This window comes from Tripterygium wilfordii, chromosome 17 (genome assembly GCF_013401445.1).
Source record: "Tripterygium wilfordii isolate XIE 37 chromosome 17, ASM1340144v1, whole genome shotgun sequence".
NCBI lineage: Eukaryota > Viridiplantae > Streptophyta > Magnoliopsida > Celastrales > Celastraceae > Tripterygium > Tripterygium wilfordii.
The window spans coordinates 12204855-12232338 of record NC_052248.1 but is presented as its reverse complement, the minus strand read 5'-3'; the positions used below and the strand labels follow the sequence as shown (position 1 = coordinate 12232338).

Genomic DNA, 27484 nt, shown 5'->3' with positions numbered 1-27484 from the left:
TTTGATAATGCTTATGATAATAAGTTCTCCAAAAGTTGTCATCCTCATGTGCGTGAAGAAAACTGCATTGTTGCACTGATAATTCCATTCAATCAATGTGGAGTCCAACTCCGCAGGAAATGTCTTCGAGCATTCGATTGAGAAAGAAACCCTAGATAAACCAGGGCTCCATCCAAAAAACAGGCAAAAGGTACGCCTTTATTTTGTTTCATTTCATTCTATACGGTAATGTTTCCAGAGAGGAAGTAAGACCATGTCATTTTTCTAATTTTTCAGATTTATAATGCGGCGTCGTTTAAAGGAATTACTATTCTTGTTAACCATTAAGGCATCACCCTCTACATGTGTTCATCAAATGGAGCATCACTTTCAGAAAGTAAGTTTCTAGGAAAGACATATAGTATTACAAAGAGATTATATTTGCAGATTTCTTTTTACAGAGAGAGAATATTACAGTACTACTGTTGTGGCTTTGAACTTGTGGCACTAAGCAATGGTGAGAGAGAGGATTTCCTTGAATTCGAGCCTTCGAGTCTCATTGTAAAATGTCCTGTATTTATTTGGCAAATACGTTAACCAAATCCACCCTTTAATCTGCCACTCCATTGTCATTCCTATAACGCTCTTATCAACCTTCCAATGCACACTGTCTCCATACTCATCACCAGCAAACACCACCCCCCCTTGCCTTGTAAAAGGTCTGTAAGCACTTGAGTATCTGTGTTTGAACCAAGCTTTAGGATTGAACAAAGCCATCTTTGAAGGTTTTGTGGAGGAAACCTCTCTTCCATCAAAACTGTCATGAAGAAACCAATTCAGCATCCCACTATAGCCATTCACAGACTCCTCAAACTTCCATGGCTTCAAGCTCATTGTCATGGTCTCTCCAGCAGATACCTGAAACAGTATTTGTAAAACTAGTCCTAACAGTCTTTTCATTGTTGTTGTTAGAATCTATATATATATATATATATATATATATATATACACATACTTACTTTGAGTCCTAAGTAAGTGTTTGGAGGATCAAAGGAAGTCTCAATGCTTTTCTCTATGCCAATCTCTCTTGTCGGGTTGTCCGAAGATTTGCTTACCGAGACACTAAAAATGTTGGTTTGAAGTACTGGAGTGAGCTGCAATGATATTCTTGATGGGAAGTGCTTTTCTTCATCCCCAACTCCTCTTTCTGCCATTAGAGTTCTATTCACCAGTTCAATAACATCACACCTGTTGAGAACTCGAAGTTTCAGGTTTATTTCAAAATCAATGTAGAAAATCAGGCGTAATTTGTGAAAATGAATTGTTTCATCATACCTTAGGTTGTCTATGTTCACCATGATATCAACCCATTTCTCTTTAACAGTGACTTTGTGGTTGAGCTGAATGACACCTTCAAGTTGATGGTATTTCAGAGAGAAAAGAAGTCTATCATCGGCTGAATTGCGTGAACTCTCAGTGTCCATGGCTATGACAGGACAGTAAAGCTGAACTTTCCATAACCCGAGTGTTGAAACTGCATAAGAAAACAGAGGAGATGGAGTCCTGAGAGTTTCATGTGTTGCTTTAAGCTCTGCAATCCAATTAGTGATTGCAAGATTTATAGACCTCATCCACTTCTCTTCAATGTTGGACCCTAAAGACTTCATCAACAACCTTGATGCTCCTCTTAATTGACAATTTGCCAGTTGGTTTTTAAGGTGGTTAAGACAAGCTAACCTTAGATCCTCTGGGGCTTCATATGTGCATATGAGGAATGTGAGAGTGAGAAATGCTAGATTGAAAACATCTCTAAAACTAGATATGGAGTCCAGTTTTGGGATTTTGGGGAGAGAAGTACATGTTTTTGAGCCATAGCTCAGGACTTCCTCAATGATGTTGATTAAGAGACTCGAAATCGAATCATTTTCGAGTAGTTTTGATGATTTGGTGTTGATTTTGATTGGATTTGAGGACCAAAGAAAGATGGGGAGACTGAAATCTGCTACTATAGAGAAAGAAATCGTCGACGACGACTGAAGATTTTGGGCCGCGGAGAGATTAAGAGATGGATGGGATGAAGGAGTTGTTGAAGAACATATGCAGATTGACATGGAATTTGATTGCCATTGTGCTATTACTGGGAGGTTTTGAAGCCATTGATATATGTCATGGTAGCAGCAAGAATTAGCCATGAAAGCTGCCTTAAGTACTTGGAACTCTCTATTTTAACACTATCTCTATATATAAAGACTCTGCCATGAAAGCTAAGATTCTGATGGGAAGAAATTGTCAAAAAAGTGAAGAAAAGAAAAGGGGTGGGAGTGGATAGACTCAAATAAAGCTGCATGTATTCAAGAAGAAGTTTTTGTAGAGGAGAATAAGTAATTGTACAAGGAAATGATGATGACTTCAGAGGTTTGCTAATTGTTTCCTCCATTTATGATAAAATGTTTGCTATCATTTTCTTAAATATATTCTTAATAGAAAATATTATCGGTTAATTATTCCTTTAAACATGATTATATATTGCAGAAAATGGTATGAGATGAGCACAAGATGAATGCATGCTTGACTTTTCAGGCAAACTCTTATAATTTGTTTAACTTATTGGGTTGAGATATTTCATATCATTTATACCATATTTAACACTCATCCATACATGTGGACTGGACAATCCGACAGCCTAACACGTGAAAATTCAAAATTCATTGAGGAGCAAACCCAAACATATGCCCCCAACTTTTAAATGGGCACCCAATATGCGGGAAATTCAAAGAAATGGAAGTTAATAAATTATGGAAGATATGGGTTCTGCTCTGATACCATATTGTATTTTGTTACTTTATCATTCAATACATTAAGTTAACTCGTTGAGTTGAGACAATTCTCATTATTTATACTATATTCTAACACAAACAGATTAGCACTGAATTTTTTGGTTGTTGAAAGTGGCAAATTGCTTCAAATTCAAAACAAGATTATAGCCTCCAAGTAAAGTTAAAAATGGAAATTTTCTTGCATATAAATGGTGTTTTTGTTGCTTGAGTTTTTCTTTTTTTTTTTTAAATATATATATATATATATATATATATATATATATATATATATATATGCTTATAATAAACATCCAATACTTGCAAAAATTGTTAGGTCTGTTATCCATCCACATATGAGAACTAGTACTGCAGGACATCTTAATTTGCATGAAAAGTTCATTTCTTATTCAAAAGAACCAAAAGGAATCACTTTATCTTTTTCAGTACAAAAAACTTATTAGGTTACTTAAAATTTGATCCACACATAACACATGGACCAAAAAGCAAGATGCTGTTATATACACACAATATATATATATATATATATATATATATGTATGTATGTATATGTATATATATAATTGTCAAGTATGGTTGAAGCTGAGAAGGAAAAGTTTCTTATTACTTTATGTTGAGAATCAGAATCATTTTTTTTTCTTTCTAAACAAAATAATCTCTGGTTAGGCTAAAGAATATTATAAATTTAGGCCGATGAAGTCGGTGATCCTTTTTCTTTGTAATATGGGACTCTGTGATCTTCAAATTGTACAATTCTCATCTAATAACTTGGAAGATGAGCCACATCATATCTTTCCACCAAGACGTACGCGGTTAGATGAGAATTGTAAACTAATTATAGAATTCCATGTCTTTGCTTGGAGACCCAATACCAAAGATTCCCCTGCTGCTCCATGTCAGTTTATGGGCTTGGTTTTGCATTATGGTCCTCTAACAACCTAAAATGGACTTTTCCAGAGTCCAGGCCTTGCATTTTCCTGGGCTTCGGCCTGACCCATGAAGCCCACGAGTACTTAGATGCTGTGGGGGCCCAATATCTAGCCCAACTGTCTTTGGAATTTCCATTTGTCGGATCGGACGGCCGTGAACAGTCTCATGTACCGAATTACCGATCTCATTCACTTCCCTCCCTCTCTCTCGTCTCTCGTCTCTCCCTAACAAAAGCATGGAGGGCTTCGCACTTCACTATCTCACGGCCACAACCACAACTTCCCCCTCTCTCTCCTCCACACGCGCCGCCTTCCTCCGCCACAGATCAGTACTACCCGTCTCTAAATCTTCTCCCTTTCTTTCAATTTCAATCTCCGCTCGACGATCATTCTCTTCACGCGTAAATCCCAAACCCCTTGTCTTCTCTCCCCTCACCAGAAAAACCCACTTCCCAATCCGCGCCTCCTCCTCTTCTCCCCCACCACCACAAATCACCCCACCTACCTCACCTCCACCGCAAGGAGCTAAAGTTATCCCCTTCATCGTGTCAATCGCAATTGGACTCATTGTGCGATTCTTTGTCCCTAAACCCGTCGAAGTGACTCCCCAAGCATGGCAATTGCTCGCAATTTTCTCTTCAACGATTGCTGGCCTCGTCTTGAGCCCTCTGCCTGTAGGGGCGTGGGCCTTTTTAGGGCTAACAACTTCAATTGTTACCAGAACACTAACCTTCTCGGCGGCTTTCAGTGCATTCACTAACGAGGTCATTTGGTTGATCGTCATTTCCTTTTTTTTCGCTCGTGGGTTTGTGAAAACAGGGCATGGAGACAGAATTGCAACGTATTTCGTGAAGTGGCTGGGGAAGAGTACTCTCGGGTTGTCCTATGGTCTCACTATCAGTGAGGCCCTGATTGCACCGGCAATGCCGAGTACCACTGCAAGGGCCGGTGGGGTTTTCTTGCCGATTATCAAGTCGTTGTCGCTGTCTGCAGGGAGTAAGCCCGGTGATTCTTCTTCGAGGAAGCTTGGTGCTTACCTCGTTCAATCCCAATTTCAGGTAAGTTTTCATTCAGTCATTGCTGTCAATCATAGAACTTTAAGCGTTTGATCACCCTACATTTGAAGACAAATTACTTATATTTCAGAAATTCTGGAAGAAAGAATTTTTTTGGATTCTGTTTTATTACATTCTGAAAAGACCATGGATGTCCATCCATTAGTAGCAGTTTTGGCTCTCATAGATGCAATATTCTCACTCGTAGTAACTAAAAGAAGCGACTCAATATGCAATGTGAGATGAGGAAAATGATGCTGACTAGCATAATGAAGACAAGCAATTGCTGGTCATTGCATGATTGTTGCACCGAAAATAAAAAGAAAAAGATTTGCCATGCTTGCAGGACGTACGCTATTGTGAAAGCACCACAAGGTTACTTGTGGCATCTAGCAACAAGTGGAACAGCTTTTGAGTTATTGTCATCCTAAATTCTTTTTCTTCCTAGAGTATCTTCAATTCTTCATTCTTCCTCCTTTTTTTTGCCTTTTCTCGTAGAAAAATATTTTTCCCGGCATTTTTTTAGCAGGTTAGTTACACGTAGAATAACGCTTTTCTTGCTCCCTCACAGGATCACTCATCAGTTTTTCAACCAAGTTTTGCAGAACCCACTAAAACTGTTTTTCTTATCGGATTGCCATATTGGAGATTCCCAATTTAATTCACCAGTACTGGCCCAGAATGCGGCCGTTTCAAAGTTCTTTCTCACTTTGGATTGACAGGAAATTTATGGTTGGCTTGTGCAAGGTTTATTATTTGTAATTTGGTGTTAATGTCCTTATTGGATATATTATGATGTACAATATCTATTGTTGACTTTGTCTCATTTTTCGTGGCACTCCAATTTATGTGTTTGTCCTTTGTTGTTTGATGTGTGACAGTCTGCTAATAACTCCAGCGCTCTTTTCTTAACGGCTGCAGCACAAAATTTGTTATGCCTCAAATTAGCTGAGGAACTTGGGGTGATTATTTCATGTCCGTGGGTTTCTTGGTTCAAGGCTGCTAGTCTACCAGCAATTGTGTCTCTTCTGCTTACTCCACTTGTCTTGTATAAGCTCTATCCTCCAGAAATCAAAGATACACCAGATGCTCCTGCAATGGCTGCAAAGAAGCTGGAGCAGATGGGTCCTGTTACTGGAAATGAATGGGTCATGGTTGGTACAATGCTTCTTGCAGTGTCTTTGTGGGTCTTTGGGTAAGTAAAATCTTGATTTACTGTAAATTTTTTTACAGTTGAACTTTGAAAAAAGGATATCTAATAACAGCATGTGTTTTCTCTTGGTAACAAGCTTGTAGATTGTTAAGATATAGAGAGAGAGGGAGGGTGTGAATTTCTTTATGCATCCTATTGCCATTCAGTTGTGCTTTTCTTTCTAAGAAGTGGTATGTGCCTCTTATTTCTTAATGCATTCCAGTATGGGTTTGCTGACTTATATTTCGTGGTCTTTGTGCAGAGAAACTCTTGGCATACCTAGTGTTATGGCTGCAATGATCGGGTTGTCAATACTCCTTTTATTGGGAGTCCTTGATTGGGATGATTGCTTAAGTGAAAAATCAGCTTGGGATACTTTGGCTTGGTTCGCTGTTCTAGTGGGCATGGCAGGCCAATTAACAGACCTCGGTATTGTGACCTGGATGTCTGCTAGTGTTGCTACGGGTCTTCAATCTCTCTCTTTGAGCTGGCCAGCTGCATTTGGTGTTCTTCAAGCAGCCTACTTTTTCATCCACTACCTATTTGCTAGCCAAACTGGTCATGTAGGAGCTCTATACTCTGCATTTCTTGCCATGCATTTAGCTGCCGGAGTGCCTGGTGTGTTGGCAGCGCTCGCTTTAGCTTACAACACAAATCTCTTTGGTGCGCTTACACATTATAGTAGTGGTCAGGCTGCAGTATACTATGGAGGTATGCACTTCCCCCACCATTATGCAGCCATTTTGTGAACTCATGTTTTATATTTATGTTATTTCTTTTTATCTTCATGTAAATCTCGTAGATGACCCAATCATTCAACTTGTTCAAACAAAGAGTAGTTCCTTACAAAGCTCAGCTTTAAACTTCACAGATGACCAATCACCACACACAATCGCACTCCCCCCCCCCCCCACCGGACACACACACACACACACACACGTTGAGCATGCACATCTAGGAAGCACTAGTACCTTCATATGCCTCAAGCACCCGCACTGGGTGCATTTTGAGTGCAGGTACGGCAGGATTCGTGGTTCCGCGCACTATTTTTATTTTTTTTTTAAATATGGGATACGGCTGAGATTCTGCTTGGATACGGCTTAATACGGTTGGGATACTACTGGACCAAATTCTTAACTTATTTAATAAATTTGGGCTGAAATTCTTAAGCCCATATGATACACCAATTATCTATTAACTTAAAAACAAAATAAAGCCTATTAGTCCAAGCCCATTGCAAAGAAGGGCATTCGATATTTATATATGCCGTATCCCGCCGCACCCGTCTCCTAGTTTTTGGAAGAAATGGTGAATCTCTGTATCCCGGCACCCATATCGGTGCTTCTTAGATGCACATTGAATTGAACAGAATTTTTTTTTTATTTTTTACTCATTAAATTTTTTTGTGCAATTCAGAATTGCATCGACTACACAATAGTAATGAATAATCATATAAAATAGAAATTCATTGTAGGAAGGTTAAAATGTGAGTAGGAATGTAATGATTAAGTTAACGTTTTTCTTAAAGAACCGCCAATTCTCTGGTTCGTTCTCATGAACTTGTTGATAGCTGTATATTTTACTGTCTTTGTGTCTACATGTATGTATATTATCTGTTGCATCACTATGGCTGACATTAGGATTTAAATTCCATCATTTGACAGCTGGTTATGTAGACCTTCCCGACGTATTCAAAATGGGCTTTGTAATGGCAGTCGTTAATGCTATCATATGGGGAGTAGTCGGAGCATTCTGGTGGAAATTTTTGGGCCTCTATTGATTTGTGATGTCTATATATCTAATGTTTGGGATTCCATTTTGTATGATGTCCTGTTTCAGGGACCAGCAAGCCCATTGATTTAATTTAAAGAAAAGGTGCAATTTTCTAATTGAAAGTTTTTATGGTTTTCATTTTAATTCATTGGTTCCTTTTTTGCGGGTTGAAATATGGATTTAGATGTCAAAACCAACCCAGCTGAACTACCAGGTTGGGGAACATTATACTAATCAAACTGACTTGTCAATTGATTAGTAGTATTAATGTTCCCCAACCAACCCAGCTGAACTACCAGGTTGGGGAAGTATATGGAGACCGCCATGTTGAATTACTTGTCAATTGGATGAAGACAAACGTAACTGATCTTGTTAGTTGTCAGCAACTTTGAAAAATCTTTCCCTCAAGGTTTTTAAGTGAAAAGGATTACTATATTTATATCTTGTCAGCAGACCGTTAGGATAATAATGTCTTAGATAGACAATATTTTTCTGAAAAAAGAAAAAAAAAATAGAGGGCATGAATTGACCACTCTGTCATTGTAGGAGGTTGACTGTACTTGTCATATAGAACTTGAGGAGAGAACTAATTCTGTAAAACAATGGCATGATCACATTCTCTTTCTCTGCTTCTTGGTTTGCAGTACCATGGACTTCACAGGCCTTTATACTGCTTGCACTCTTTTAATGCTGGGTGTTCAAATATCAGTCCTTGTATGTCATGGCTTGGCATGCAATTCAAGTGACCTGAGAGCCTTGAATGGTTTCTCCAGTTGTTTGGACTCAGAGATCAGTGGTTGGAACATGTCAAGTTCTGATTGTTGTACTTGGAGTGGTGTCACTTGTGATGATACCGCGACTTCAAGCAGAAGGGTTGTCGGCTTAGAACTGGGGAGCAGAAGACTCACTGGAACTATCTGTGAGTCCATAGCAAGCTTGAACCATCTAAGAATCCTCAATCTGTCTCACAATTTCCTTCATGGTTCCCTTCCTACTGAGTTGTTTCATCTTCCGATTTTGGAGGTCCTCGACTTGAGTTACAATTCTTTTGGAGGTCATATCCCATCAAGCAGTGACCTACCTTCCATCTGGTATCTGAACATTTCGAAGAATAACTTTATTGGCTCTGTCGATGCAAGCTATTGTAAAGCTTCACGTCGAATCCAAGTTCTCGACCTTTCGCAGAACCAGTTTACCAGACAAATTCCAACAAGTATACAGAACTGCAGCGATCTGCATCATCTTTATCTAGACAGAAATAACTTATCAGGAAGCTTTCCTGACAGTCTCTTCCACCTGCAAAATCTTCAAGTGCTGCATCTCCAAGATAACTGGTTCTCTGGTCCACTCAATGATTATATTGGTAATCTCTCTAACCTTGTTGAACTGGACATCTCCTTCAATTTCTTTTCAGGAGTTATTCCAGATGTATTTGGAAGACTTGGAAAGCTTGAGCAGTTCTCTGCTGGTTCAAATGACTTCACTGGCTTATTGCCCACTTCCCTTGTGAACTCTGCATCACTCTTCAAGCTTGACTTGCGCAATAACACCTTAAATGGTCCGATAAATCTCAATTGTTCTGCAATGATCCATCTGAACTTCCTTAATCTTGGCAGTAATCGTTTCCATGGTCCAATCCCTTCAAGTTTTTTTTCTTGCCAGAAATTGACTACTTTAAATCTTGCACGCAATAATCTGAATGGTGTACTACCCTTTTCCTTCAAGAATCTCAGAAATCTCAGTTTTCTTTCACTGTCGAACACTGGACTCAGTAATATCTCAGCAGCCCTAGCAATCCTGCAACATTGCAACAACTTAACCACGCTGATTCTTAGCATTAACTTTAAGAATGAACAAATGCCAGAAAGTGTCAACTTGCAGTTTAGAAACCTCAAGGCTCTCATTATTCCTGCTTGTGGACTCAGAGGTTCAATTCCTGTGTGGCTGAGAGGTTGCAACAAGTTGCAACTTTTGGATTTGTCATGGAACCATTTGGAGGGGCCAATCCCTTTTTGGACAGGCAGGTTCAAAAATCTCTTCTACTTAGATTTATCGAACAATTCATTCATCGGAGAGATCCCGGAAAGCTTGACTGAACTGTATAGCCTTGTTTACATGAATGTCTCATTTGAAGCATCACCCCAAGATATCCCACTTTTCCACAGCCATTTGCAGTACAAAACAGTTTGGAGGTTACCACCATCGCTGGACCTAAGTGATAACATGCTCAACGGGCAAATTTGGCCGAGTTTCGGCAATATGAAGCAACTTCATACTTTGAATCTGAAAGGAAATAATCTTTCAGGCCCCATTCCAGGAAGTTTATCAGGGATGTCGAGTTTGGAAAGTTTGGATTTTTCCAACAACAAACTATCAGGAGAAATACCCCATTCCTTGGTGCAGCTCAGTTTCCTATCAAACTTCAGAGTGGCATATAATCAACTGTGTGGGGAAATCCCAACAGGAGGTCAATTCATCACTTTTCCAGCCTCCAGCTTCGAGGGAAACAATGGTCTCTGTGGTGGAAATCTTGCTCCATGTCATCCCACACAGACCCCTGCTGAGCCTGAAAGTGACAACACTGATGAGCCTCCCAGCGAAGGAACCATACTTGCAGGGTTTCCATTTACAATTGGAGTTATAGCCGGCTATATTCCGGCCTTTGCCATCTCCTTCGTGTCCGGATGGATGATTGCCATGAAGAGAAAATGAAGGTAAGGATAACCAGAATTCCGTGATAAATGTTGTTTAAAGAAAGGTATGGGATAGATGAAGCAGCAATGTGTATATATATGTAAGGTATGTATATATAAGGTAAATCCTGCTTTTCCCTGTAGCATGGTGGGTTATGCAGTAGCATTGTCAATGTTCTCCCAGTTCTAGCATGTGGCCAAGTTGATGTTTGGTTCAAGTATCTTGGCAGTAGATGAAACCCAACCCAAAGAATGTTCAAATGTTTCAAGTTAATTACCTAATAATAAGTGAATTACACGTTGAGTCAATCAAGCCTGAAACTGAAATCAAAATCAATCAAAAGCAACATTCTAATTGAACAATAATATTTTATCAAGACACCCAATAAGTTGACCTGAATAATTCTAACAAGAAAAGTAATTTTTTCTCTCACAAAAGGCCAATATAGATGCTTACTGATTACATAGTCTGAACTTGGGTTTTCGAAACCCTAACTTTATTTCCATGCACTATGTAAAGCACTAGCAAAGTAGTGCTTTGCAAACATATAGATTTTGAAGATGAATATCAGTGACTGGAATGTTTTGTAACATACCTCCTGATCACCGCTACGGCGCTACTTTCTAACATCATTCATCATGTTGCTGAAGTTCCCTGTTAATGGAATAACATTAATACGCTCACCAGCTTCATGGCCTTGCCGAGGGAAACGTTGCTCTGATTAAAAATGCAAAGCACATATGACAATAAGCAATAAACAGTAACTACTTTTTTAACAAAAAGCAGATAAAACTGAACCACCCACAAAGCGAAGACTGGTAGTCTCTAATAGGCATAAAGTTTCTGAACAATACTAAAATAGCACTGGAAACAAAAGAATGAAGATTACTTAACATATTTGCTACTGTAATGATGTTATCTTAAACATCAATTCAGATGAACATCATCAACTCAGGTCTGCTATATGTGTTACTCTGCTCATCCTCCAGGATAGGGTAAGCCGCCACGAGAGCATCCTGAGCTCCAATATAAAGTGAGTTATAGATCTTCCAGTAAACTTCCCTAACCTTCCGAGCGGGATGGAACAACCCCTGAAGGCAATAGTTCAGCACAACAGCAGCACCCAAGGCCACTCTCATGCCTTCAATAGCTTCTGTAACAGCATTTATGACATGAGGAGAAGTCTCAAATATGTTAGGCCAGACATAGTTCATTAAGTGGACAAGAGCATCCTCACAACCCAACCCAGCTACCCCTAATGCCATGTGCTTGACAGCAGAAGCTGCAGTCTGCCTGTGAACCAAGTCTCTGTCCATGAGAGCATCCTCCAGCAATGGAGTAACTGCATATATGTAGTCTTTACCCATTTCACCGATGTACTCAAACAAGAAGGAAAGAGATTTCAAAACACCATTCTGCACATTAAGCTCTGGGACACGATACTCATTCATCAGAGCTGGTAAAACAGTGAAAGGAGAACAGGTTTCTGCAACTATGGCAATTGCAACAGTTGTGCAAACACGGTTCTGACGCTCCTGCACCTTCAGGTTATTCAACAGGGTAGCTAAGACATCTTGTGGCCCAATGGCTTTGGCAATGTATCCAAATGTGTTCACTGTTGCTCGTCTAATGCCCTTCTTGTGAGCTTTAAGCATCTCAAGAAGCTCAAAACAAATCCTCATCCACTCTCTAGCCGGAACAAACTCAGCACCACGATCGGCAATACGGCCAACAAGATCTATACAGTTCTCCTGCACTTTCTCATGCCTGTTCTTCAATATTGGGGTCAACCTAGGAAGCAAGTCTTTTATGGGAGGAGTCATTTTTGTCATACCAATAACATTCACAATTGCCTTGAGAGCTCCCAGAATTGATCCAAGAACTTCTGGGTATTCTTCTCCCAAGTACTCGTACAAGACCACACCAAGATGACCCATGAGTTGTTCCTCTCCACACTGTTTCATGACAACAGCAATCCTCGAAATAAGGTCTGCAGCCTGCTGCCTCACCTTTGCACTCTTGTTATTCAAGCGCCACTTAATAGTACCACAAATCTGTGGAAGGTAAGGTTTTACTCTCTGTCCAAGAGCATTCACAACAGCACCAAACCCATTAAGCATCACATTGGCATCATCACTGGTCTGCTCTTGGAAGGCATAAAGGATACCATCAATCAGAAGCTCCTCCAGCCTGGCATCAATGTCAGATGCACCTAAGTTTGTAACCACCTTCTCAATTGTCTCCATCACCATTCGTCTATAAGGTTCACTCTCATCCTTGAGATCCTCGACTATCCGCCCTACTATATCAGCTACCCCTACCTTGTTCGCTATTTCCACAGTTGTTTCCACAAGCTGCCTGTAGTTCCTCCGGTCCAAAGCCATCCTTCTGACCCAGAAATTCCTGAAAAATTCAGGAAGGATATCACTACGAATATACGCAGCTTCTACACCCTCCGTACTAACACATTGTTTCACCACTTTAAGCACAATCTTTTTCATTTCTTCATCAGGTGACTGGAACTCTCGAATCAAAATGATCATAACTTCCTTTGTATAGTAACTTGCATAAATTGCATCCATGAGAGGAATAATAAAACCTATTGCCTTTAAGAAAGCAGCCAAGACCTTTCCACGGTGAGATCTAATACCCTTCCACAATGGCTTCAGTACAGAGTCGAAGCTCTCAATACCATAAGGGGCAGACGCCTCTGCAAGGGCAGCAAGGGACAAAGCAGTGATCGTCCTCACCTTCTGGTTCTCATCATTTAGACCATGTTCAATTATTTCAACAAGAGACCTCAGATGAGGAAGAACAGCACAACCTATTAAGATTGCAATCTGCTGAACAATTTTGATACCTGTATGACGTGCTTGCCATGATTTCTTACTCTGACACACAGCTTTCAAGAATGGCAACAATGCAGGAATACCAAGGGCAGAAGCAACAACACTGAAAGCTCTGGCAGTTGTGTTCCTAACATACTCATCAATGTTATCAATATCAGGACGCATAGCAGCAATCATAGTAGCCAAACCTGCAGCTTTGCTCAAATTAGAAATGATCTCTCTACCTTCAACACGTGCATAGTAATCTTCATCAATCAGCAAAGGCTCAATCACCACAAGAATCTTGTGCACATAAGGCCTAACCAACTCATCCAATTTGTAGAGAACCCTATCAATTACCTTCACCAGAAGATGCCTCTCTTGGTCTTCCAACGTTGGTTGCATAAGCAACGGCAAAATCCGGTTGAACAAAGGCCCGGCACCAAATTCTCGCGCTTTATCAGTAAGCTGCCTCAGAGCAGTCTTCCTCTGTGGAGGAGTCCCATTCTTAACCTTCAACAAAAGCTTCATGATTTTCCTCTCCTTTTGCTCCTCAGGAGACAATTCCTCCTCATTATCCTCATTCAAAAGTGCCCCAAAATACTGATAATCCTCTGGCTTCATAAACGGCAGCCCACCAGGTGCCTCCTTTGGCACATCAAACTGCTGGCCACGATTCTCCTCTGGAATAGAATAAAGAGGCGTTCCTAAAGGCGTTGGTGTGGCTAGTAGCTTTCTAGCCGGTGTCCTAATTGGCACATAGGAGGCTGGAGGTTCCAGAATCTTGTATCCCTCTTGTGGAAACATTGCATCAAGCTCCTCATCAGTCAATGGTCTGTTCCTGTCTTCGATATCCTTCTCCCACCTCAACAAATTGTATTGTTCAGGTGTCATAGGACCACGCAGATTAATTGCCCCTGGAGTAGGGGTCGCCAACTCAACTCCCCCGACAGGTGTCACTCCAGGTGTATAAGCAGCAGCTGGGGTAGCACCTGCCATTGGGGTTGCACTTCCCATGGTAGCCGGAGTCTCATCCCATCTTGATCGCTGTTTTTTTGGCGTTGGAGTCGCGAGCCCCTTCGGAGTGGCATCCCAGGTAGTCCCGGCAGGAGTTGCCCCTGGCGTAGCACCACCGGCAGGCGTGGCATCTGAATCTGCCAACCTCCCTGGAGTAGGGGTTTCGTCCCATCTATTCCTCCTCGCCAACGAAGGAGTCGCATCACCCATCCTTCCAGGTGTCGGGGTTGCATCCCATCGCCCAATCCCTGGTGTAGCATCAGGCAAATCCCAATCAGATTGGGTCTTAGTTTTCTTTGCTGCAGCACCACCATCATCCTGCGACTGGTCCCACCGATTCCTCCTCTTAGGAACAGGAGCCGCAGCAGCAGCTCCTCCACCTTCCTTAGCCGCTTCCTCCTCTTCCTTCTTCTTCTTCGCAATTGCCCTCATCGTCTCTTCCTTCTCCCTCTTCAACGCCTCCTCCCTCATCACCTCTGCATAAGTTCTCACCGAGGGGTCAGGCGTCTTCTCCCCAGCAGCGAAGGCATCATGCCTCTCGGGAGAAATCACTCGCTGCAACCTTCTCCTCCGATATTCATCCTCTCGATCAATAATCTTCGCCGGCTTTTGAAACCCCAAGCTATTATCATCCTCATCGCCGCCGCTAGGCATCTCCTTCAGCAACGACCTAGGGGCAGTGTATGAGGCCATTTTGCGAACAACCTCGTTATCCATAGCATCGTTTGCTTCATCCTCATCGTTGACGGCAATCGAAGTGACGTAGCCATCCCGGTCACCGCCACCATAGAGGTCGCGGTCAAAGGTGAGAGAGTTAAGAGAGGCAAGCTCTTCCTCCATCTTCTTACGCTCTTCCTGTGTCTTTGCAATCTCCGGATCCATGATTGATAAAATCGAAACCCTAAAACGAATTAAAACGAAGACTTAAATCCAAAGAATAAAATTAGGGTTTATGATGATTAGAAATTAGATTCAGACTTGAGAAGTACAAGATAACGAGTAAACGAAACAAGAAACTGACCTGAATAGGGTGAGTGAAGTCCGATATGATTTGGGTGAGGGAGAGACTGAAATTTGGAGAAATATGGGGAGAAGAAGAAACAGTGGTTTCTTATACGACTAATCGGCCTGTTGAAACCGACATTAAAGGTCGGTTTTGGGTTATGGGCTGGGCCTGGCCTGGCCTGGCCTGGCTGGGTCAATTTTAGGGAGGTCTGTCCACTTGGATTTGGGTTAGCCCAGGGAGCTACATTACTAAAAATGAAGCTACTAATTTATGGAATTTATATTTGGAGTTAATATACTTGTGCATATGTCACTTTCAGTCAATAACATTCTCTTTTTTTAGTCGTCTGAGCTATTCGTGATTCTCTATATAGCTCTTACCGAACGATAAAATATTATGGAGTGATCATTAATTTTTGTGAAGTCTCGCTCAGTTCATATTATCAAAAAATATTTTAAAAAATGGTTGCTTAGAATGGCTCAATTGACAATTGCTTACGTTATAATTCGACTATTTAATTTTTGAAAAAACACACGGCATGACTAATGAGAAGACCAATCAACTTCCACTTTGAGATCATATTCTAATTTGTTACAAATTAACCACTAAAAAAATTGTATATTTTTCGTGCCATAGTGATTTACTTGTGATTAGTTTTTAGATAATTCAATATTGGTATCATTGACTTCCCCAATCCGACATATACAATGCAGGACAAGGGTCTCTAAACCATTTTACTGAACTTCCTGAAATAAAAATAACATACAATCTTCATACAGACGACATAAATAAAAGTATTATATACTTACCCAAAAAGTGTGTATTATATGACCAGTAAACATGCCACCATGTGAGTTTGGAAGCAAGGATATTCTATTCTCAACCAAAATAAGCTAAATATAGGGAATGTAAAACTGACAGCTGCTAAAATTAAAACCAGACTTCAGTCATTGGAAAAACCGTGGGGGTGCAATCACCGACTAAAAGAGCCTATAAAATTATGTAACAACAGACGGTTTGGGTGCAGATGAGAGCTTTGATCTCCTCTTTGCCAGGCTCTCACTACGGCGCTCACGCTGCTCCTTCAACCTAGAGGCAAGGAGTTTCTGGTACTCAGCTGCCTCTGCCTTGGCCTTCGAGATTCTCTTCTTTTTCTCTGCAATTCTTGCACGTTTCCTCTGAAGCGTCAACGTGTGACCAATCTCTGTATCTTTGGAGCTTTACTGACCTTCTTCCCTGCACACCAAGAAAAAAATCAATCAACCCAAACTTAAGACTAAAGCAGATTTCCTATCCCCCATCTTCCTATCCAACTCCGTGCTTGTTACCCTCAAAAGACAATGGGCTTGTTTGGGAATGCTGTGAGGTGCTGTGAGGTGTGGTGTGGTGCTGTGAGTTATAAAACTGTGGTGCTGTGAGGTGAGTTGGAACGCAAAAAGCTGTTTGGCGCATCACTTTTAAAACTGTGGTGCGGTGCGGTGTGGTGCTGTGAGGTGCGTTTGGCATATCTAAATTACGGTTATATTAGATGACTAATAATATTAATATAAAATCACTTAATGTTTATATTGTACATTAATCTAAAATAAAATAATTGACCAAATTTGATTACGTAGGACAATTCAACATACATTATAAGCGTTTGGTAGTGCTGTGAGGTGTGGTGAGGTGCTGTGAGGTAAAAAGCTGTGGTGCTGTGAGGTGAGTTGGAACGCAAAAACTGTTTGGCGTGTCACAAAAAACTGTGGTGCTGTGAGGTGTGTTGCAACTGAACGCAGTGCAAACGCACTGCCAAACACCCACAATAAAAGTACAATCTGCATCCAAACCCACCAGATTTTGTTGTGAAGGTTCTACGGTATGTATTGACGTACTTCCTGACATCATCCTCCTTGGAGAGGTTAAAAAGCTTCCTAATCTTGGATGCCCTCTTTGGACCCCTCATTCTAGGCTTTTCAGTGTCGGTTAATCCTGGCAGTTCATTGTCACCTTTCTTCACAATAACCAAGTTCAAAACAGATAGGTCTTGACTAACAATGCATCCACGAACAGACTTCCTTCTGCGCTCTCCATTGCGTCTTCCATGCCCACGAAAGCATGGGGTGCCTGTTAACATAAGCACACCAGGAAACACTTTTAAAAACATATACAGATGTCATAATTAAGTAAACAATCAACCAACAACTGCGATTATTCCATTCATATTGAGAGACAATAATACATCAATTCTTACAATAAGCTTAAAAAACAAGAAATATCAAGTTACATGTAGTTTATGCAATTAAAAAGCGTAATTATCAAAAAAGTATTAAAAACTAATATGAGTTCAAGACAAGCTCATAGAAAAGACTGAGAGCGAAAAATGGCTTTGGCATCAAGGCAGCACTTCTACATCAGCTGTTTAAAATAATATGAGAATTCCACAAAATAGAAAACAAAGCACTCCACTCACCTCTTGAAAGCAAAAGACGAACACGTCCAGGAGTCAACACACCCTGCTTCATGGGAAATCCTTGCTTGTCACAACCTCCCATGATTTTAAAAACATAACCTCTGAACTCCTGTACAAAATGGAATTAAAGATAAATAGCGTCAATTTTCGTTTCATTGTGAATCTCGCAATTATATGTAGGTAGTAAGTAAGAAACTACCTCACCCAAAGCATCACCATTGACCTCCTGTGAGATCCTCTTGTCAAAAAATGCTCGGCTGTAGAAAACAGATTAACAAGATCAGAATTGCATTTAACTCTGCATATAATGCAACAAGAAGCCAAGAACATCAATGATCATCAGGTACATAAAGAGAGAATCTTTCATCGCAAAATAGTGTGACACTTTTGTTCTTACTACAGAAAGATGATATCGAGTTCACAAAGCCCAAGTGTGGAAAAGGTCACGAAGCTCAAGTGTGGAAAAGGTAAGGATGTGCAAGTGGAAAAGATTGCAGCTGAGCGTTGACTCAGATGAAGATGAGCAAAGAGAGAGAATACAAGTCGCACACCCCATGTCCCATGAAAAACAACAAATAAAATGTACAAATTTTAAGTGGATGATAAGAGTTCAAAAATTTATAGCGGAAATTGAAACCAAAATCATTAAAAATTATATTCTTTCAACTCTCACGAAAACAAGTGAAAAAAAAAATGAGAGCATAACAATTTGGATTCTTAAATCATTTAAAAATACTCCCCCTCATACCAATTTGGTTCATGAGTTGAAAAACAATTTCTTTGATTGGAGAAAAATGGTGTTTGAATGCAAATGAATGTATCCGAGGGTTCTAGACGCACCAACAATTAAATTGAGGGCATCCTACGATTCGGATATCAATTTGCAAAGGAAAAATTCAAATTGTTGGAGAGATCTCAATTGACAGAGTGCTTCACCTCTCCGCTGGGACCTTCGCACTATCAAGCAAGATTACTATTTTAATATCCATCAAGCATGATCAGCTATTTTAATAAACCACAGATTCATGTACGAAATGAGATCCATTAATAAGCAAACTGAACTCGTTCATCAAGTGAGCGATCTGATCTCATTACTGATTTTCGAAGGTAAACTTGGATGAAAGCGCACTTACATAGCACCTCCTCCATAGGTGCCTTCGTTTTCTCTTACTACTCTACCAAAGCTCAAAATTGCAAAAAATGACAAGAGACAAGGAAGTCAATAAGGGAGAAAACGAACCAAAAACAGATAAGAGTCATCTTGCGGTACCGCAATCGATAATATATCAAGTGTTCTCTTCATCTGTTAGGAATCCCACATTGGAAAAATGAAAAATGTGGGAGTGTAGGAGTTCCATTCAATATTCAACTTATAAGTGGTGTCCAACCCTCAAACACTTGAGGGCCCTTTTAAGGACAAAACTCACATGAGCCTTTGGCCCAACGTGGGACAATACCTAAGTGTTGATTGGGCCCAACCTTTCTCTCCTACCCATTCTTCAAATTATCACATCAGCGCATATGATAGTTCTAGTTATTTCTACACAATAAATCATTGATAAACAATTTAGAGATATCAAACAATCATGTATTGTTCTTCGAGCAACGATCACAAAAGTGCTTTTCTCGGCAATCAGAGAGAAAACTCCAAAAGAAAAAAGAACAAAGGACTTACAGCTTTTGATCGTCATCGATCTCTAGCTTCTTCTGGCATCCGGTAGTCGGATTTGCGATATTGAACTGCGTGGTTCACACAAAATTTATAAGAACAGATTACAAATGAGAGGCTACATAGAAAATATGGAACATTGAAACAACAAAATCTAGTATTTGAGTGCGGACCTTCATCGTGAACGGGCTCCCGCTCCCGCCGCGAGTTCAATAGCTGTTTTCGAGGAGTTAGGGTTTTGAGTTTGGGTGCTATATAAATGTCGTCCGGGTCATAATATGAGGCTTTGAGCAAATTTGGGTGACCTGTTAGTTTACTCCTTGGGCCGAGCCCAAAAAAAGTAATGCTTATTGGCTATGCTACGTGGGCCCAAACATTATCGTCATCTTTTTTATTACATTGTTGTCTATTTATATGTGACAAAATTTATATGGCACCCTCTCTCTTTTTATTTTTTTGAAATATCAGAGACAAATATGTTTGTAGTCTGAATCGAATCTCGAGCACACATATGACTAATCCAGTCGATTGTCAACGAACCACCTCTAGTTGATATTGCACTCTCTTTTTGATGTGTGTTAGTGTTTATATTTATATCGATTGCCAACGAAGTTGGCCTATTTATTGTTTAAGCATCTTTTTTTATGGCACAACTGGCCTGTTTAAGCTGTGCAAGCAGCGCAGTACACGGCCTTGAATAGAATGGGTTTAAACACACTCCAATTTATGTTGACTTTGCTAACTTTATTTTTTAAGTCTAAGCTCTTCACGCCTCACCCCCTCAATGTCTTGGAAGAACAAAATCTCGATTATCTTTTCACTTGAGCATTCTCCTCTGATTGATCTGAGCGTGCTTGTTGGGACGGCGTCATGGACGAGAAGCCCATGACCGGCCAGCTACCTCGGGTGCCTGTTTAATCGCTGGTTCTATGGACATTGTCGGTTGTCGGACCTACGCCGGGCCGAGCAAGGTTTCCCTCAACATTCGGATCCTCTGGCCGTATAAAACTCCACATTCGCATCCGTCGCACCTCGTATCAAGTTTTGCATCTTTTTCTTTTTTGTTTGTTTCCTTCGTCACGGAGATGGCTGATTGAGGAAATCAGATTTGGTGGGTTTTGTCGCTTCTTATTTGTGAGATTCAAGAAGGTTCTCTACCCACCCGTGTTTGTGCTCTGTTTTGTGCTTTGATGGTGCATTTCTCAATTGTTTGTGATTTTTTTTTTGTATATTTGGTGTCATTTTATACTCATTTGGAATTTTATATAGGATAATATAATTTTTCTATACAATGTATAAGCTCATCATTGAATAAGTGGATGTATAATTTGATCATATATAGTGTTTGGAAAAAAAAACTGATATTAGACTTGTATAGTATAATTTTTATACAATCCAAAATGTTTGGTTTATTGTTACACAAAATGATAGTAGTATAAGATATGAGATAATATGTTTGAGCTACCCTCAACTAAAACAATTACTATTTTTTACTTTTATCAATTTTTATGAAAAATTAAAGATAAAAAATCGTTAGATTTTTGTGGGTAGAGTGGCTAACTTTTTAAAAGAAATACATGCAGTGTATAGTGACTAGGGTTTTTTTAAGAGGGTGTTTTTGTCATTTGTCATGTTATCTCTTATCATATACGCTCTGTATAAAATTAAATCGAGTTAGATGTGTTTTAATATTATACGACCTGCATCGTATAAGAGTCTCATTTTGTATAAAATTATATTATCCTGAGTTTTTTAAAAACCACCAAAACACCCGATAATTTCATTAGATGATAATTTTATATTATACGAAGTCTTATCCTCTGTTCCAAAAGAATCGTTAATTATTTAAAAATTTTAAGGGTGCAATTAACAATGGGTGTAGTTTGAAAAGACTGGGGTGTGATTAAAACTTTCTCTAAAAAATATATTTATTTATTTATTTATGAGATATCGTTATATGTCATAGTGTCAATTAAAAATTGATGAGATACCTAATATATATTTGTCTCATGTTTCAAATCAATGGTGAAAAAATAAATGCATATTTTAAATGCGTAAATTAGGTGTGTATAGGAGAATTCCTGTGTGTGTGTGTGTGTGTATTGGATCGATGGTTGTGCATGTTGAGGGTTACAACCCTCCGTCTCATTTTACTTGTCCATTTTTCTATTTTGTGTTGTCCAAAAAGTAGTGTTACATTTCTTCATTACTTACTAATTTTGTTAATGTATTCTAAAATTAGCGTCATTACTTTAGAACACCAAACTTCAAAGAAAATAAGTTATTTTAAGTCAATAAGGGCAAATTTGAAATAGCATAATTATTTTGTGTAGTTGAATTGCATTAAATCATATCTCTTTAAAAATATGGATTTTTAAAGTATGACAAATAAATCGAGACGGAGGGAAGGAGGGAGTAAATGCCAATATTGGAATTGCAGAGTATTCTTTCACAAAGGGTAATCCATGCATGTGTTGTTAGTTTAACAAGTGTACTTTTCAGGTGGTTTGTTTGTTTCATAGTTTTTAAATCCGGATCGGCCCACACGTTCAATCATGAAACCCGTGAACCGGGGGTTTGCACGGGTTGTTTCTTCTATTTGACTGTTTAAGTGTTGGATCGGGATAAACCGTGATTTAACTCGTAAAAACTCACGAACCGTGTACCGTCGGGTTTGGTGAACTATGTATAAAAAATAATCAACTCTAAAGGATTCCTCAACTGAACATATTAAATCTTCATTATTAATTTCATCAAATTGTCTCTTTTTTCGAATTTTTCGTTTTGTTTTAAAAATAGGTTCAATTTCCATTGAACTAGCTACTTCTTTAGCTTCAATCATGGCATCCACAAATCCACTCTCTCTACATTGTTCAAAAAATAAAATAAGTCCACTTAGCTTTTCTACGGAAATCTTAATATCCATATCTTCAGCTTGAAGGGTTTTACTAACACTATTTACAGCAAATAATAAATTATTATCAAACTAACTAAAAACTCAAAACTCTCAATTTCATTTGTTGCTAAGGATTGGGCTTCACTCTTTGTCTTTGGATCTTTACTAGTATTAGCCAAGTCAATTAAAGCATCTCTAACTTGTAAAGTTTGGTATCGTATTGCTTTAACACTCTCAACGCGACTTTCCCAACTTGTTTGTGAAAATGGCTTAAGAGTGAGATTTTTAACATAAGACATCAAAACATTCCACCGTTTTGTAGATGATGCAAACAATGAATATATGCGTTGAACAACTCCAAAGAAAGATATAGCTCTTTCACAAGAGTTGCCCATATCAGAAAGTACAAGATTAAGACTATGACAACCACAAGGTGTGTAAAATGCTCTAGGATTCTCCATAAGCAACCTATTTTGAACACATTTGTGTTTTACTTTCATATTTGATCCATTATCATATCCTTGTCCTCTTATGTCACCAACATTAAGATGAAGAGTATTTAAAATATCTTTGAGCACATTAAAAAGCCCTAGCCCTTATGTATCATCTACCTTTAAAAATTGAATAAAAAATTCCTCAACTTTTATTGGTTTGATAGAAATATATATCCACACATCGCAATATTAGGGACATTTGTTCTTCATGACTTATATCAGGAGTACAATCAAGTATAACAGGAAAATATTTTGTCTTCTTTACTCTTCCTATAATTGCACTTTTAATTTCATTGGCTAAGAGTATGATCAACTCAATTTGTATTTTTGGACTAAGATAATGATAGTGAATTGATTTATTTTTAACTCGTTCAATATGTTCTTGCATGATTGGATCAAACCCTCCAATCATCTCAATAAAACCTAAAAAGTTTCCATTTCTACCTTCATAAAGCTTCTCCCTATAACCACGGAATGCTAAATTATTTCTTGCAAGAGTTTTTACAAGGGCTATTATTCATATTAACACTTGTTTCCAATGCTCTTTCTCCCTATCTATTTGTTCTTGCACACTTTTATCAATTGTTTCAAGTTTATTCAACCTCACTTGCAATTCCATCCATTTGGTCATGCAAACTAGGTGTTCACTACTAGTTTCATGAGCTCTAAGTCGTTCACTAAGATGTTTCCAATCATTAAAACCATCCGTCGTCAACCGGGAAGTGTGTTGGTCTTGCTTGAATAACTTACAACAAAAGCAATATACTTTGTCTTTAACTACGGAATATACAAGCCATTTTCTATCTTGTTTCTCTCCATTCAATAACACTCGTTCATAATGAATAGATGAAAAATGCCTACCAAGATCATCAATACAAAAATCAACATCAAGAATTCTAATTGGACCTTTTTCTACTAGTAGGCCCCTAAAATTTTGACTAATTTTATCCCAATTTCCTGGATCATAAATGTTTAATGGTCCAACTTCATTATCATCTATTGGTAAAATTTGTTCTTCATTATCTTGGTCACTTATTCTAATTTCTTCTTCCTTATCACCTATTGTTTCTTCTTCTTTATCTTGTTCATTTTCAACTACATCACTCATCATCGGTGGATTTGTTTCTTCTTCAACATTAGATGTTGAGCCACCTCTTTGTTTACTAGGCAAAAATTTATCAAGAGATCCTACTAAAGATTGAACTAATTCTTCTTCTTCTTTTTTCTGTTTTCTTTTTTCATAACCTGACTTGTATTTTCTAGGCACCATTATGATAAAAAATCTCAACAACAATACAAGAAAAATACAACAAACAAATGGTAGGAAGCAGGACAGGAGCAGCAAATACACCACACAAAGAGATTATCAAAACTAAATCAGAATAGAATACACCTGAGTGGCTGAGTCCTGATAAGATCTGAGGCTGAGTGACTGAGTCGCTGAAAGCAGAATGAGCAAAGTTCTTAGTCACCAAGCGCGGCACCACCACTCACCAAGCACTTGCACAGTTGCACGGCAAATACGGTAATACACCAAATCACCAATTCCAAATAACACCAACACCAAGACACCAAGTAGGCAACTATTATATAATATTTAGATTTTAATAATAATCTGCAAAAGATTAACTACTATGAAAATTGGGAAAAAGAAATCATGATTCATGAAGATAAATTGATTAAAAAAAAAAACCCTAGAAAATTGAAAACATTACCTACAAAGCTGCAACCTAGTCGGCCCTAAAGCTTTCTCTCGAGTCTCGCCAGTCAACAAACACAAGAAGAGAATCAGTCAATCGCTCGATTAGCGAATGGGGGAGAGTCGTGAGAGGTGAGACCGACAGACCGTGAGATTGAGAATGATGAGATACTAGAATACGATGGATGGGGAGAATTGGAGAAGAGGTTGTTATTCATGGGCTAAAACTTTTCTTACTTTGGCTTGGACCTTCAGGCCCTAACTTTTATTAGATTGTTTTGACTCTTACTTGCTTTTTTATGGGCTTTATAAGTAAGTAGTACTTATGGGTTTTTTAAAATAGGTTGGTGTTATTCTAACTAAATTTTTTTTAGGGGCTCTAAAAAATTAGGGCCCAGCTCGCCCAGGCCCAGTGCTTCCCCTGGGGAAGAGGATGTTAAACTCAGCTGTTGTTCAATCATGGTACGGCGGTAACCCTTCTGGTCTCCTACAACAGCATGAGCTTTGGTGGCAAAAGGAGGAAGAACATTATTTGCACTCCGTTTTTTACTAAAAACACTCCATTAACCCTTTAAAAACACACTGGAATGGGGTGTACTTAATAAGAAACGGGGTGCAAATAATGTTCATACAAAAGGAGATATAAATGTTCTAGACGTATCTCGTGTTTGCTTAACAGAGTAACCTTACCAGAGTTAATTTTCCTACGTCAAAGTTATCTCATTTGGTTTACTCAATAAAGACACCGTTTTTATCTGTACACAATTTCGTATTTCAAATATACACACTGTAATATTTTATCATGAATAGGGTCATGTCATTATGAACTATGTAATTATATATATTAATATACTTATTTACTATATTCTTATATAATACATACCTAAATATTTTTTATTTTATTATGTGTATTGGTATTTGGTAGTATATAACTATATACTATATAAATAAATATTTATTATTTTATTATTTATTAAAAGTATGCAATTCAACCTTCATCATAAGAGTAAAACCTCGAAAACCTTAATCTTTCAGCCTTGCCGGGTCGATGCACGGGTCGGTCTTAAAAACTATGGTTTGTTTATGATTCGTGGTCCTGATTAATTTGTAATTTTGTATGTCCCAATCAATTAATATTATTTTTGTTAAAGGATAATTTTATACTATACGGAGTATTATCCTCTGTTCCAAACGGACCATTAATTATTTAAAATTTTTAAGGGTGCAATTAACTAGGGGTGTAGTTTGAAAAGACTGTGGTGTGATTAAAACTTTCCCTAAAAAATATATTTATTTATTTATTTATGAGATACCGTTATATGTCCTAGTGTCAATTAAAAATTGATGAGATACCTAATATCTATTTGTCACATGCTTCAAATCAATGGTAAAAACATAGGTGTGTATTTTAAATGCGTAAATTAGGTGTGCATAGGAGAATTCCTCTATATATATGTGTATGTGTGTATTGGATCGATGGTTATGCATGTTGAGGGTTACAACCCTCCGTCTCATTTTACTTGTCCATCTTCCTATTTTGAGTTGTCCCAAAACTAGTGTCATTTTTCTTCATTAATTACTAATTTTGTTAATGTATTCTAAAATTAGCGTCGTTACTTTAAAACACCAAACTTCAAGGAAAATAAGTTATTTTAAGTCAATAAAGGTAAATTTGGAATAGTATAATTATAGTTGAATTGTATTAAATCATATCTATTTTAAAAGGTGGATTTTTAAAGTATGAGAAATAAATCGAGATGGAGGGAGGGCGGGAGGGAGTGCCAATATTGGAATTACAGAGTACTATTCTTTCACAAAGGGTAATCCATGCATGTGTTGTTAGTTTAACAAGCATACTTGATTTTTTTTTTGAGAAGAAAAGAACTAATTAGAACTGCAGAATCGTTGATGAGCCACCCTTACAAAATCAGCTCGAAGAAAAGGAATACAACAATAAGGTGCCTCGTGGAAGACGTGAGTCCCTATATTCAAATTAAAAGCATAATAAATGAACCAATCAGCGTAGGTATTTGCCTCCCTATAGATATATTTTATAAGTATCTACGAGTCCCTTGCAAGCCATGGACGAATAATGGATATAAATCGATGAGAGAGAGATTTTTTTTTCTAGGTGGTTTGTTTGTTTATGATTCGTGGTCCTGATTAATTTGTAATTTTGTATGTCCCAATCAATTAATACTATTTTTGTAATGAAATTATGTGACTTGTCTGGCTGCCAAACCAGAAACTTCCAATATTATTGTTGAAATTACAGATTATTCTTCCACAAAGCGTGATCCATGCATGTGGTGTTAGTCTTAACAAGTGTACCAATTAATTGGAGAGATTTGATTTTTTCCAGCTGGTTGGTTATGATTAATTTGCATGTCCAATCAATTAATATCAACTATATATTATACGTATCGTCCAATAATGTGACTTGTCTCAGTTGTCTGCTTGTTCTAAACCACAAACTTATAAGCTTAATTAGACAACATTACCTTAATCTTCCCCGCCATCATAATTGTCACAATAATAAGACAATTAGTAGATGCTAACACCTAATAAATATCTCAAACTAAACAACAAATTAACCATGTGAAGTTAAATTCTATTCACAAAAAAAAAATGCGATTTCAATCATATTTTGAAACAGGGTTTGGGGGAGGGGGCAGGACTCGAACCCATGTTCTAATGGGTGGGTCGGTCTCTTACATGCAATGTGATTGTCGTTCAACTAACGACTCATTTGTAAAATTGCCCTAATAGGTGTATCGATCTCTTATATGCGTGTGTGTATATATTGGATGGTTGTGCATGTTTAGGGTTACAACATAGTGTGATCCATGCATGTCTTGTTAGTCTTAACATGTGTACTTTTGATTTTTGAGAGATTTTTTTTTCTTTCCAGCTTGTTTGTTTGTTTATGATTCGTGGTCCTGATTAATTTGTAATTTTGTATATCCC

The 27484-nt window shown here is 38.4% G+C and overlaps 5 protein-coding genes and 1 non-coding gene across 9 annotated transcripts; 2 read left to right on the top strand and 4 right to left on the bottom strand.

The window, feature by feature from the left end:
• Positions 1 to 294: 294 nt before the first annotated feature.
• On the bottom strand, positions 295 to 2542 carry LOC119982573. 3 transcript variants are annotated; one of them, XM_038826037.1, is made up of 3 exons: positions 1315 to 2541; positions 999 to 1227; positions 295 to 897 (listed from the first exon to the last, which is right to left on the bottom strand). In XM_038826037.1, exons 1-3 carry the CDS (start codon positions 2169 to 2171, stop codon positions 487 to 489), a joined length of 1497 nt encoding a protein of 498 aa, XP_038681965.1. In that variant the 5' UTR covers positions 2172 to 2541; the 3' UTR covers positions 295 to 486. The 3 variants fall into 3 exon arrangements, with proteins under 3 accessions (XP_038681965.1, XP_038681963.1, XP_038681966.1); XM_038826035.1 differs by having other exon boundaries at positions 999 to 2542; XM_038826038.1 differs by having other exon boundaries at positions 756 to 917; positions 999 to 2541.
• A 1389-nt stretch (positions 2543 to 3931) lies between these two features.
• Positions 3932 to 7878, top strand: LOC119982505 (dicarboxylate transporter 2.1, chloroplastic-like). The gene is made up of 4 exons (XM_038825933.1): positions 3932 to 4800; positions 5679 to 5992; positions 6252 to 6700; positions 7654 to 7878. The coding sequence occupies exons 1-4, from the start codon at positions 3979 to 3981 to the stop codon at positions 7767 to 7769; spliced, it is 1701 nt and encodes a 566-aa protein (XP_038681861.1). The 5' UTR covers positions 3932 to 3978; the 3' UTR covers positions 7770 to 7878.
• Positions 7729 to 11184, top strand: LOC119982504 (phytosulfokine receptor 1-like). Of its 2 annotated transcripts, XM_038825932.1 has the most exons (3): positions 7729 to 7864; positions 8407 to 10446; positions 11052 to 11184. In XM_038825932.1, exons 2-3 carry the CDS (start codon positions 8411 to 8413, stop codon positions 11056 to 11058), a joined length of 2043 nt encoding a protein of 680 aa, XP_038681860.1. In that variant the 5' UTR covers positions 7729 to 7864; positions 8407 to 8410; the 3' UTR covers positions 11059 to 11184. The 2 variants fall into 2 exon arrangements, with proteins under 2 accessions (XP_038681860.1, XP_038681859.1); XM_038825931.1 differs by lacking the exon at positions 7729 to 7864 and having other exon boundaries at positions 8021 to 10446.
• A 78-nt stretch (positions 11185 to 11262) lies between these two features.
• LOC119982503 (splicing factor 3B subunit 1-like) lies at positions 11263 to 15405 on the bottom strand. Its single transcript, XM_038825930.1, has 2 exons — positions 15323 to 15405; positions 11263 to 15202 (listed from the first exon to the last, which is right to left on the bottom strand). The coding sequence occupies exon 2, from the start codon at positions 15181 to 15183 to the stop codon at positions 11389 to 11391; it is 3795 nt and encodes a 1264-aa protein (XP_038681858.1). The 5' UTR covers positions 15184 to 15202; positions 15323 to 15405; the 3' UTR covers positions 11263 to 11388.
• A 672-nt stretch (positions 15406 to 16077) lies between these two features.
• Positions 16078 to 19689, bottom strand: LOC119982117 (40S ribosomal protein S6-2-like). Its single transcript, XM_038825322.1, is given in 7 exon segments — positions 16078 to 16499; positions 16502 to 16543; positions 17141 to 17413; positions 17760 to 17868; positions 17959 to 18016; positions 19435 to 19499; positions 19602 to 19689. Coding segments are annotated over 7 exon segments (747 nt in total). The 5' UTR covers positions 19608 to 19689; the 3' UTR covers positions 16078 to 16305.
• On the bottom strand, positions 18571 to 18717 carry LOC119983245. Its single transcript, XR_005464592.1, has one exon. It is a non-coding gene; the product is annotated as a small nucleolar RNA snoR145 (small nucleolar RNA).
• Positions 19690 to 27484: the final 7795 nt, after the last annotated feature.

What these genes read in the sequence shown, in the direction of transcription:
- LOC119982573 (XM_038826035.1), bottom strand. Translation starts at nt 2,171, where the DNA reads ATGGCTAATTCTTGCTGCTACCATGACATATATCAATGGCTTCAAAAC. An exon ending in ACACTTACTTAGGACTCAAA is followed by an intron (nt 898 to 998) that starts GTAAGTATGTGT and finishes ATACTGTTTCAG; the next exon opens with GTATCTGCTGGAGAGACCAT.
- LOC119982505 (XM_038825933.1), top strand. Translation starts at nt 3,979, where the DNA reads ATGGAGGGCTTCGCACTTCACTATCTCACGGCCACAACCACAACTTCC. An exon ending in GTGTCTTTGTGGGTCTTTGG is followed by an intron (nt 5,993 to 6,251) that starts GTAAGTAAAATC and finishes GTCTTTGTGCAG; the next exon opens with AGAAACTCTTGGCATACCTA. An exon ending in GGCTGCAGTATACTATGGAG is followed by an intron (nt 6,701 to 7,653) that starts GTATGCACTTCC and finishes ATCATTTGACAG; the next exon opens with CTGGTTATGTAGACCTTCCC.
- LOC119982504 (XM_038825932.1), top strand. Translation starts at nt 8,411, where the DNA reads ATGGACTTCACAGGCCTTTATACTGCTTGCACTCTTTTAATGCTGGGT.
- LOC119982503 (XM_038825930.1), bottom strand. Translation starts at nt 15,183, where the DNA reads ATGGATCCGGAGATTGCAAAGACACAGGAAGAGCGTAAGAAGATGGAG.